At 46.0% G+C, this 12,591-nt stretch overlaps 1 protein-coding gene across 9 annotated transcripts in view; it reads left to right on the top strand.

Annotated features, from left to right (window-relative positions):
* The window catches only part of FHL1 (four and a half LIM domains 1), a 63,696-nt gene extending 51,751 nt beyond the window's left edge, over positions 1-11,945 (top strand). For 4 of the 9 annotated variants that reach the window (XM_055267064.2, XM_055267067.2, XM_055267066.2 and 1 more), the window contains 6 exons: positions 6,992-7,173; positions 7,601-7,775; positions 8,377-8,546; positions 9,037-9,223; positions 9,833-10,032; positions 10,463-11,945. In XM_055267064.2, coding sequence (XP_055123039.1) covers positions 7,018-7,173; positions 7,601-7,775; positions 8,377-8,546; positions 9,037-9,223; positions 9,833-10,032; positions 10,463-10,546 — 972 coding nt within the window. In that variant the 5' untranslated portion in view covers positions 6,992-7,017 and the 3' untranslated portion in view covers positions 10,547-11,945. Of the gene's footprint in view, positions 1-4,317; positions 4,337-6,991; positions 7,174-7,600; positions 7,776-8,376; positions 8,547-9,036; positions 9,224-9,832; positions 10,033-10,462 lie in introns of those variants that run through there. The other 5 variants (XM_055267071.2, XM_055267068.1, XM_055267069.1 and 2 more) reach the window with 3 other exon arrangements.
* The last annotated feature ends 646 nt before the right edge of the window (positions 11,946-12,591 follow it).

A 12,591-nucleotide genomic window follows, 5' to 3' on the forward strand; every position in this document is an offset into this window, starting at 1 on the left:
ACGTTCTGTTTTGAAGGGAAAAAACACTTTCTGATTTTTCTATGAAATTGTATGAAAGACTACTTTTCAGCCGTGACTCATGAGCTCCGTCTCATTGCAGCTACTTAGGTATTTATTCCCAAATGTCTGACGACACCTCCAGGTGCATTAGCATGTCTACTACACAAGTGTCCTATTCATCGGCTAAGGCTTTGCTCCATTTGTTGAATGTTCTGAGGAAAGCATTATACCCTTTCTTTAGAAGCCAGTGTTTATATGTGGAGTCACTAATGTACTGGTAGGTTGGATTTAGTGATGAACAGATCTGAAATAACCTGATGTTTTTCCATTTGGGTTGTTGTTCATTGTTTACACTGTACATTACACCCTTCATGTAAAGCACATAGAAAAAATGCTACCTACTCATGATATTCACATTCTCCTTAAATATTCATAGTTTGAGCAACTCAGGCATGAGGGAGAAAATGAACAATAGGAAGAAATACATAAGAAAATGTAAAAACACAAGCAAGATTTATTAAACACAAATCGAATCTTCTTTAATGAGAGGTTTATAGTAAAAAAGAAAAAAGAAAAAAACAAATGTTGTAATGTTATATTACTTGTATGTGTACATGATTAAACTGAAAGCCAAAACTTTTAATTAAGATACTGAGGTTTATTTAGGCACCTCTTAGCATGTTGGATGTAGTTCAAGAATTTTCTGAAAAAGGAAGCTTGTTTATTAAGTGAAATTGATGTGTCTTTTGAAGCAGGCATAGAAAGTCAGGCTACCCTTTTGGAATAAATGTCTAAAATTTTATCACCCAGCCACATTTCTAACTGTATTCTAAGCTTGTGAAACTTTTTAATTTTTTAATTAAATTATTTAATAATGATGCTTTCTGTCTTAGAAAATCGGAGGACATTTATGTGACCCTAAGGTGTAGGTTAGACTTCAGCACCTTACACGTCATATAAGATGATTTTTAAAATCAGGAAATAGTATGTCATATTGCATTAGGTTCATAAGTCCATGAAAGCAGAGGAGAATAGGCCCAAGAAAGAAGTCCTTACAGAAAGGAAATCAGTGTGGTCCTGAAATAGGGTTGGTATGGACAAAATAGAGGCTCAGATAATTGGATCAGAAGCCACTTTCAGTGACTATCCACATACCAAAGTTTTAGAAACGTAGTTGTGGTGACGTATCTCCATCTGTCAATCAACAGGCATATGCTGAGCAATTCCTGTATACAAAGTCCTGGATTAGGTACTGGGGCCCCTAGTGTATGAGCAGAACTTTTTGTGATAGAGAAACCCCACTTGTTAGCACTAGGGAATGTATCCAAGTCACTCGGCACCAAAGTATGTTAGCAGCGGGGAATCTGTGGGTCTGTAGCAACCTCAGTTCTTGCCTCCTCAAGGAAGAACAAGGCAAAGGGAGAAGCCAAGGCAACTTTTAGAGCAGGAGTGAACGTTTATTAAAAACTTTTAGAGCAGGAGGCCGGGCACGGTGGCTCATGCCTGTAATGCTGGCACTTTGGGAGGCTGAGGCGGGTGGATCACTTGAGGTCAGGAGTTGGAGACCAGCCTGGTCAACATGGTGAAACGCTGTCTCTACTAAAAATACAAAAATTAGCCAGGCGTGGTAGTGCATGCATGTAATCCCAGCTACTTGGGAGGCTGAGACAGGAGAATTGCTTGAACCTGGGAGGCGGAAGTTACAGTTAACAGAGATTGCACCATTGCACTGCAGCCTGGGTGACAAAGTGAGACCCCGTCTCAAAAAAAATAAATAAAGTTTCAGAGCAGGAATGAAAGTAAAGTACAATTGGAAGATGACCAAGCAGGCTACTTGAGAGATTCAAGTGCATGGTTTGACCTTTGACCTGGGCTTTTATATGTTGGCATGATTCGGGTGTTATATTACTTCTCTCCTGATTCTTCCCTTGGGGTGGGCTGTCTGCATGCCCAGTGGCCTGCCAGCACTTGGGAAGCACCGCATGCGTGGTGTTTACTGAAGTTGTGTGCATGCTTACCTTAAGCGATTTTTCCCATAGCAGTAGAGCATTCCCAGAGGTAGGTCTTATACCAGTTAAACGCCGCCATTTTGCCTCTTAGGGCACATGCTTGAGCCCACTCACCCACCTCCTGAGATCTCATGGGGACGTGGCTGATCATCAGTTTCAGGTGTTTCTGTCTATTAGGGACCATGTTTCCTTGGTGCCAGTTGCAACCAATTATTATTTTAGCGAGAGATAGTTTAACAACCATCTGACCTTCACCTGATGGCTGCCTGACATTTCTGGTTGGGTGGGGGGCGCTCTCTTGCCCTGCTCATGTCTAATACCTACTCTAGCATCCCTACTATGTACAGATGAGGGCTACACCGAGACATTAAAATTAGTCAAAGAGCTGCCCGAGGGCAAACATGCCCTCCACAAAGACAAGTGGTAAGGGAAGAAGCATTGTGATGATGTATAGCAAATGTTTCATTCAATGATGGCTGACACTCCCATTCCCAGATAACAGCAATAGGTCAAGGCAAACATAACTAGAAGTTCTGGAAGATTAAAGGCCTTCACATTTCATGTACTTAGAAATAGCTAAGGGGATAAAAAATTATTCCCTAAGAAATAAATGCCTGAGTACATGTAATTCTGTAAGGTTAAAGAGAGCCCAGAAGAAGAGGTGAAATGCTGGCTGGGCATGGTGGCTCACGCCTGCAATCCCAACAAGTTGGGAGGCCGAGGTGGGCAGATCACTTGAGGTCAGGAGTTCAAGACCAGCCTGCCCGACATGGTGAAACCCCGTCTCTACTAAAAATACAAAAATTAGCCAGGTGTGGTGGCATTCACCTATAGTCCTAGCTACTCAGGAGGCTAAGGTAGGAGAATTGCTTGAACCTGGGAGGTGGAGGTTGCAGTGAGCCAGGATAGCACCACTGCACTTCAGCCTGGGTGACAGAGCGAGACCCTGTCTCAACAACAACAAAGAGGTAAAATGCTATCTTCATTTTTCCCTATTCTCTCATTTCACACAAAAGAAAGTGCAAGCTGGGCTGGGTGCGGTGGTTCATACCTGTAACCCCTGTAATCTCAGGTGCGGTGGCTCACGCCTGTAAAACGCACTTTGGGAGGCCAAGGCAGTTGGATCATGAGGTCAGGAGATCGATACCGTCCTAGCCAACATGGTGACACCCTGTCTCTACTAAAAATACAAAAATTAGCTGGGTGTGGTGTTACATGCCTTTAGTTCTAGCTACTTGGGAGGCTGAGGCAGGAGAATCACTTGAACCCAGGAGGCAGAGGTTACAGTGATCCAAGATGGCACCACTGCACTCCAGCCTGGTGACAGAGCGAGACTCCTTCTAAAATAAAAAGAAAGAAAGAAAGAACAAGGTTTTCTGTCCTCATGAAGTCAAAGCTTGACAGTAGCTCAGACTCTCAGGGAGTCCACACTCAGGATCTTTGCATGTGTCTCAGCATTGTCATTTATAAGCTGGCTTTTTAGAGTTGTTTTGGTCTTGTGCACATCAGCACATCATTCATATTTTATACAAAATTGTGATGTGATCAGTATCTCCTCCAACTTCATCCTGAGCACACTGTGTGCATGAGGGTTTGTAACAAATAATCATAAATTTAGAAGTATGTGACGTAAGCTAATTCAGGTTGCCCAGAGTTCCACTTAATTTGATTTATTGCAAAACAAGTACGAAAGTTCATGAATTTGACATAGACATTGTTAACATACTTTAAGTATTTCTAGCCTGTTTACTTATTACGCAACAAATCCAACATTCCTAGAAGTGTCTATTTTATCTTGACTAATTGTTTCCACACACATTAAAAGGACTCAAGTGAATTGTAGAAATGTGTTCTAAAAGAATATGCCCTTTGAAATGATGCTCCATCTGGATACAGACTGTAGGCTTAAGTATACAGTGGTGGGGAATCTAAGGTGTAAGGTGACCCTAGAGTTTTCAAACTACAGAGTGAAAAAATCTTGCCTAAAGCTAGGATTCAAAAATACCAAGAGATGAAACTCTTCTTATGGGTACTATTAACTTGGGGTTGATTCATTTAATTTTCCTTTTGCTTGGTTTAAGACCATGTACTATAGGAATGATACAGTGGCCAGTGACTTCATTTTCTGACATTTTCAACACCCGTTGTTACTTCTATCTTCACTGGTGAGCTGTGGATTATTTTATCATCTGGATGCTTAGAACTCTGAGCAAGTCATGTTCTAGAGCTGTGAAACTAAACAATGAAGAACTTTGCACTGGTAATATAAAAGTACTGAAAGTGTGTGGTTTTAAAGCGTGAAGAACATGGCAGTTCAGATCTCTCAGGTACTTTGAACCATAATGCAATTTTCCTTCTCTTCAAAACCTCTACTTCTAAATGGCATTCATTGTGTTTTCTAGTGTGTTTTCTTTGGTATGACACTAGTTAACCTGTATTTCTTACCATAAAGCTAGGACTCAAATACTAAGAGGGTTGACTCACCTTAAGTGGAACTTTATATAGTACTTTACGGTAGAAATATTTGGAATCAATTTCTGCTTATAAAGGTATCAAAAGCAAGCGATACTAAAACGAGTAGGTTCAAAGTTATATACTAAATAGAGACCTTGGTAAGAGAGAATGAAGGATTTTCAAATATGGTCCAGAAGATAGTCTCTGAAAGGCTAAACCAGCAATGGTTACTAGCCATGCAGGAAGCCAGTGCTGTGTAATCTTACAAATTCTGTTTTCCTGCCAAATGGCATTTAGGAGCAACTGATAATTTATTTCTTGCCACTTGCTGTTACTGGAGATTTATTTGGTTTCTCAACTCAGCCCTTAACAAGAAAGCAAGTCTTTATTGAGGGCACATTATCAGTATGGCAAAGCTAAGACAAGGCTTCTATGTGACACTGGAAAGACCAACAAGAATGGATTAAGGAGAGTGATTTTCCATAAGCTGTCACTGGGACAGGTACTTTTCTCTATAGACACAGAGGCTAAAAGCAGTTTAAAAGCTGCCTTACCCAAACAGTACATAGTTCAAGGAGATAGGCCCTGTGTCCATCGCGTCTCTAGTTTTTGTTTCTAACCCATTATATAAAGGAACATCCCAATTTGCTTTTTAGAGAAAAGTTCAAGTCAGAACCATTCTCTGGTCTTGCTAAGTCTCTTAATGGCGACACAACTGTCCTAAGCAACTGTCCTTGCACAAGAATGTCATTCATCTGCTTCATCTGCCAGCTCCTTAGAGATGAGGGGGGTCTGTGTGTCAGCAGGAGGCAGAAGGCCCTGTGGCTCATCCAGTGGCCTGATTTCCTTTGTTTGGAGGCTTGGTTTTGAGTGAGAGTTCAACAGCCTTTGCCCAGGCGGCTTCTGAAACACAGGGTGTGGTTTCCTTAGCTCACTCTCTGCTGTTTGGTTGCTCATGGCAACAAGATCCAAATAACTTGGACATGTGTTTGTATAAAAAAAAACCTGGGAATGGAACCCAAAGTGAGACTTTGGGGCTTTCAGTTAGTGGAAGAGCTGCGGTGAGTACCAGGCAACTGCTCATTTATTTTCTCTCATTCTTTCTCTCTAAATTACACTGGATATTTGCTAGCACAATAACCATGTTTGTGGATAGTTTTAGAAAATAGTCTCAATTCTTGTATTTCCTGCGCAAATGAAATAATTGCTATCTATTTACCCGTGTAAATTTCTTTTTCGGGGGAGAGGAACAAATTAGCATATGTTTAAAGAAGTTGAAAGCTAATAGAAACTCGTATTTGGTACCTTTTGGGTGGCAGGATTCTATAGGAAATGCCTTGGCAAAGGGAGCCGCAGAGTGCCTTAGTAATGCTTGGGATTGCAGGCCTGTTGTCTAGGGCCACAGCCGGGGAGGGGACCAGGGAGGGAAGAGGGGTTGTTCATGCGGAGGGAGTGGAAGGGATTCTTGGAATAATTTTTTCCAGACTCTATTTTAAGATTATGATTTTTAAGACAGCAAATATCCCCAATGGTGATACTGGTTACACTTCTGCGAGCATATTGATTCTCACTTGCTTGACTCAAGGGAGGGTTTCATTTTGGTCACAAAGCCACCCGTCACTATGACAGATAATTCAAGGTTGCCAGACTTGCCTATGCCAATTGACAAGGCCGTTTATATAAGTCCTCTCTTGCTATATTGCTCTGGCCTCAAAAGGCAGTAAACTCTCTTGGACAAAACTCTTTAGGATCTCTTCAGGGATTTAACACTTTTCTGCTAAATTGTAAGTAAATTTAAACATTTTAAATAAATTAACAAGGATTGCCTAGGTGCCTGGTGTGGTACAGAATGAGCAGTCAGTTTCTATTCTGATGAATAGAGTTTTATAGATAGGAGGAACGGGAGGCCTCCAGAGGATACTACCCTCCCTAAAAAGTGACAGAGGAAGAGCTGAAAGCGGGCAGAGAGGCTTCTTGATGACAACGTGGTGGGCTTAGAGAAGCTGCTGCCTGCAGGCGGGGCCCCTGCTTTCCTGCACCCCTTTGAGCCTCTGCCCTACACTCTTCCTTTGTATAAAACAACTGCTTCTTGCCTGCCTGCCCCATCATACCCCTCCACTCCATCGGGTCACTGCTCAATAGCACAATAGCACTGCTCAGCCACACCTCCCAGCATCCTGTCCCCTGTCTGGTGACTCGGCCAACACGGGCTCTGATCCACTTGCCCCACTCCGCGTCTTTTGTGAATCAGCACAGTTGGTGTATCTGAGCAGGGGCTTCTACCATCTCCCCAGGGAATCACTAGCCATCGGCCATCTGGCCCCATGGAGTGCTTTTGTTCCTGGAATCATAATGAAGTATCTGTTGTCTTGGTGCCTGGTGGTCAGCTGGGCTGAAGGGGAAGCTGGGTCCTGGTCCTCAGACCCCGTGGACTCCAAGGCAGCATTGCGCAGGTGCCTCTGGGAGCCACTGCTCAGGGTGCTGGGGCATTTCCAGTGGTCATTTGTCCTGTCTGCTTGCCCCCGCAGGTCCCTCCAGCTACAAGGTGGGCACCATGGCGGAGAAGTTTGACTGCCACTACTGCAGGGATCCCTTGCAGGGGAAGAAGTATGTGCAAAAGGATGGCCACCACTGCTGCCTGAAATGCTTTGACAAGTTCTGTGCCAACACCTGTGTGGAATGCCGCAAGCCCATTGGTGCGGACTCCAAGGTAACGGGCATCCCCATGTGCCAATGGGAAGGGCTGGGTTTTGGAGTGTCCTTTGCCCACAACCATGGCAGCAGCAACTGGCTGTTAGGATTTCCCAGCATCACTGCAGCCACCTTGAGGCCTCAAGGAAGCCTCCTCCACTCCCCAGGCCACAGTGGCCCAAGCTGTTTAATGTGGGGCTTGACTGGATGGGCGCCAAGGCCCTTGCCAGCTCTTTTGATTGCATTCTAAATATTTCAAGAATTGTGAGATTTTTATCCTCACCTCAGCGTCCCTCCTATAAGAACAGTCACTGTGGGGCAGTCCCAGGTGTAAGGGACTGTGTCATCTCAGTGGTCAGTCCCAGGGAAATCAGCCTTATGGGAGGGCTCCTGCTGCCACCCCCAGCACCCCTCATGGTGGCCCACCCTGTCTGCTTGGTTTCCAGGAGGTGCACTATAAGAACCGCTTCTGGCACGACACCTGCTTCCGCTGTGCCAAGTGCCTTCACCCCTTGGCCAATGAGACCTTTGTGGCCAAGGACAACAAGATCCTGTGCAACAAGTGCACCACTCGGGAGGACTCGCCCAAGTGCAAGGGGTGCTTCAAGGCCATTGTGGCAGGTACTGCCTCCTTCCCACCCCGGGTTCCCAGGGAGGAGGCCCTGAGGGCAGACGTGATGTGGGCTTGCTTATCACGGTGGGGCTAACGTTGCTCTGAGCTGCTTTGAGATCTTAGCATATATATGTACACATATACATACACGTATATATGCGTACACATATATGCTCGCACACACGCACACACTCGGAGACTAAAGAACACTGGCGAGAACAGCCTGTGGCAAGAGAATGAAGTAAACAGTATGTAGCGCTTTCTCATTTGGGCGTAGTAAGTGATGAAAGCATGCTTCTTCCTCAGGGTGTCATTCTGGGCCAAGCAGTCCCTGATTTAATGTCTAAGTGCACGCAGGGTGTAGAGGTGGGGGAGTGGGGGATTCAGGCACCGGATCCTAAAATAATAATGCTGGGGTCCCCGCCCATGACAGAAATCCTGGGTTGGCACAAGCACAAGTAGAACACAGGTAGGTTAGTTGGAGGTGTGAGGCCAGTAACTGCAGGGCCTGCATCCCCTCACCTCTGGAGGGCCTGGGGAGGGGAGCTGAGTGGATGCAGCCCCCTGCAGAGCCTGTCAGTGGGGCTATCCAATTGCTTCCCCCTGCAGGAGATCAAAACGTGGAGTACAAGGGGACCGTCTGGCACAAAGACTGCTTCACCTGTAGTAACTGCAAGCAAGTCATCGGGACTGGAAGCTTCTTCCCTAAAGGGGAGGACTTCTACTGCGTGACTTGCCATGAGACCAAGTTTGCCAAGCATTGCGTGAAGTGCAACAAGGTATGATTTCAAGGGAGTTCTGCATTGACCGTTTCTAGAAGTGTTTGACAGTTTGCAGAGCACTTGCACACACACTATCCCATTCCATCCTCACGACAGCCCTGTGACGTAGGAATTATTATTCCCGTTTTACAGATGAGGAGATCATGGATTAGGAAGCAGTGCCGCAGCCAAGTCAGGCTGTCAGCACGCATCCTCAGCCCGGTGGTGCAGGTGGCCCATATGGCATGCTGAGCTGGGCAGCCCTGGCTCTAGAGGCCTGCCTCCACCACTTAGGGGCTGTGTAACCTCACATAGGGGCTCACCTTCTCCGAGCCTTGGTGTCTTCATCTGTAAAGTGGGGATAATAATAGCCCCTGCCTCCCATGGCTGTTGTGGAGATTAAATGAGATATTGTATACCAAAACGCCCAGCACAGTGCCTGGCACGCAGTAGGCATTCAACAAAATGGTTGTTGAATCTGAATCCGGTGCTACACTCCCTGGTCTAGGCCATCACATCTGGAGGAATCACTTACCAGGATCAGCCCTGGCATGCCGATTGCTTTGTGTGTGTTACCTGCTCTAAGAAGCTGGCTGGGCAGCGTTTCACCGCTGTGGAGGACCAGTATTACTGCGTGGATTGCTACAAGAACTTTGTGGCCAAGAAGTGTGCTGGATGCAAGAACCCCATCACTGGTAGGCTAAAGAGTCCTTGCTAAGTCTGCCAGGCTAGGTTTTGCGCATGGTAACCATCTCTCATTTTCCTGTCGTCGGTTTCATCCACAAAGGCCCCCAGAGAATGCCCTTCTCCCCCTGCTATTGTGTTCCCAAAGGCCCCCCAAGAGTTTGGATTCGTACCCAGGCCAGGTTAGCCTTTGCAATACAGAACACTTCCTGACTGTTGACTAACAATGCCGAGAGTTCACAAGCCTGAGACCTGCCAGCCAACACCAGCAGGCACTGCCACTTTGCAGGGGGATTCTGGGGGGAGGGGTGGGAGGAGGGTAGAAAGAAGGGGGGTGGGGGAGGGTGGGGAAGGGGAAGAGGGAAGGGAGGCCGAAGAGTGATAACCTGGGATTGTAATACCCCATAGCTGAAGGCTAGTTCAGAGATGCCTGTTGGCAGGGTTTCTTTTTTTTTTCGGTTTGCTGTTTGTTTGTTTTTGCGATCAGCAAAGCTAATCACTTCATTCCTCATCTCGCGGCCGCGATCCACGTGCCCTGGGCCCTTTCCCTTGCCTCCAATTTTCCCATCTTCCCGGGGAGCCTTGAAATGTACATTTGAGAAGACTTTTGCCATCCTCAGGGAAAAGGACTGTGTCAAGAGTGAGCCACCCAGTCTCTAAAGCTAGGAAGCCCCCAGTGTGCCACGGGAAACGCTTGCCTCTCACCCTGTTTCCCAGCGCCAACCTCCGGGGCAGGCATCCGGGTGGAGAGAGGACTTGTCCCTCGTGGGTGGTGGTTCTTTATAGAAAAAATCGAAGCTTAGCAGCTCCTCGAGGCCCGGTAAGTGCACACCCCACGAACAGCCCAAGTTTGCCTCCTGGTGGCCACTTTGATGTCATGGCCCTGACCTAAATCAAAGAAACTGGTTATGCTGGGAGGTCGGTGCGCGTCACAGGGCAATAGCACGGTGGCATGGGAACGTGGGGTTTTTACATCAGGGAAGCCCTTGGCCGGGCTCCGGCATCTTCTCAGGTCCTTGAGAGCCACAGCAGGGTTGCGGCGGCATGGGGGACAATGGCGGCGTGGGGGACTGTGCACGATGGAGTGGAGGAGGGGGTCTGGGAGCCAGGCAGACCTGGCTCTTGCGTGCTTGTCGGTCTGTGAGTGGGGCAGGTCGTCATTTTATCTCTCTGAATCGTGGCGTCCTCACCTGTATTCATTCAGCTGTTTCTCTTCTTTTCTTTTCTTTCTTTTTTTTTTTCTTCCCCAGGGTTTGGTAAAGGCTCCAGTGTGGTGGCCTATGAAGGACAATCCTGGCACGACTACTGCTTCCACTGCAAAAAATGCTCCGTGAATCTGGCCAACAAGCGCTTTGTTTTCCACCAGGAGCAAGTGTATTGCCCCGACTGTGCCAAAAAGCTGTAAACTGACAGGGGCTCCTGTCCTGTAAAATGGCATTTGAATCTCGTTCTTTGTGTCCTTACTTTCTGCCCTATACCATCAATAGGGGAAGAGTGGTCCTTCCCCTCTTTAAAGTTCTCCTTCCGTCTTTTCTCCCATTTTACAGTATTACTCAAATAAGGGCACACAGTGATCATATTAGCATTTAGCAAAAAGCAACCCTGCAGCAAAGTGAATTTCTGTCCGGCTGCAATTTAAAAACGAAAACGTAGGTAGATTGACTCTTCTGCATGTTTCTCATAGAGCAGAAAAGTGCTAATCATTTAGCCACTTAGTGATGTAAGCAAGAAGCATAGGAGATAAAACCCCCACTGAGATGCCTCTCATGCCTCAGCTGGGACCCACCATGTTGACACACGACATGCAAGAGTTGCAGCGGCTGCTCCAACTCACTGCTCACCCTCTTCTGTGAGCAGGAAAAGAACTTACTGACATGCATGGTTTAACTTCCTCATCAGAACTCTGCCCTTCCTTCTGTTCTTTTGTGCTTTCAAATAACTAACACGAATTTCCAGAAAATTAACATTTGAACTTAGCTGTAATTCTAAACTGACCTTTCCCCATACTAACGTTTGGTTTCCCCGTGTGGCATGTTTTCTGAGCGTTCCTACTTTAAAGCATGGAACATGCAGGTGATTTGGGAAGTGTAGACAGACCTGAGAAAACGAGCCTGTTTCAGAGGAACATCGTCACAACGAATACTTCTGGAAGCTTAACAGAACTAACTCTGCTGTCCTTTTCATTGTTTTTAATTAATATTTTTGTTTTAATTGATAGCAAAATAGTTTATGGGTTTGGAAACTTGCATGAAAATATTTTAGCCCCCTCAGATGTTCCTGCAGTGTTGAAATTCATCCTACAGAAGTAACCGCAAAACTCTAGAGGGGGAGTTGAGCAGGCGCCAGGGCTGTCATCAACATGGATATGACATTTCACAACAGTGACTAGTTGAATCCCTTGTAACGTAGTAGTTGTCTGCTCTTTGTCCATGTGTTAATGAGGACTGCAAAGTCCCTTCTCTTGTGATTCCTAGGACTTTTCCTCAAGAGGAAATCTGGATTTCCACCTACCGCTTACCTGAAATGCAGGATCACCTACTTACTGTATTCTACATTATTATATGACATAGTATAATGAGACAATATCAAAAGTAAACATGTAATGACAATACATACTAACATTCTTGTAGGAGTGGTTAGAGAAGCTGATGCCTCATTTCTACATTCTGTCATTAGCTATTATCATCTAACGTTTCAGTGTATCCTTACAGAAATAAAGCAGCATATGAATAACCTGCCTCCTGTCTTTTCATTCTGCCTGGTGGAATCGCTATAAGGTGATACTCCTAATCCAGAAACCTAAATGACTTATTCTTCCAGGATATACTCAGTTTAGTGCAGGTGCACAGAACATAGGAATTATAAACAAACCTGTAAAAACCACTTGATTGACAAATAAATAATTAAAAACAAACAGAAACCACCCTGACCTAAAATAGTATTTCCCAGATTTTCACATCCCTGAAAAAGAAAAGGATGAATTGGTTTGATTTGGCCAGGGGATTAGGGAGGGAATCCCCGATGAAGCATGGCACTGAGAAGCCATCTTGGTCCCTGTTTGTTGGGTGCTTCCTCGCTGTGCCTTTCCCCATGTGCCCTCTGGAGCCCGAGGTCCAGGTTGAACGTGACCATCTCAACTGCAGCTGCCTCCACCTGCCAGCTGAATGACACCCTCGCTCCTTCTTATGGATATGGCTCACTAAGGAAGCTGCCCATTTGGGCCCATGCACTTCAGTTAGGGGGAACATGCAGGGATGCTGTGGGCAGAGGCAGGGGGTTGGCCTGGCATTGAGGCTCCCCAGTTGCCGCTGCTTCTAGACTAGCACCACACACCAGTGTCTTTTGTTCACCTCTGAGGCTCGTGTTCTTGGGTCATCCA

The sequence above is a fragment of the Symphalangus syndactylus genome, chromosome X (genome assembly GCF_028878055.3).
Source record: "Symphalangus syndactylus isolate Jambi chromosome X, NHGRI_mSymSyn1-v2.1_pri, whole genome shotgun sequence".
Taxonomy (NCBI): domain Eukaryota; kingdom Metazoa; phylum Chordata; class Mammalia; order Primates; family Hylobatidae; genus Symphalangus; species Symphalangus syndactylus.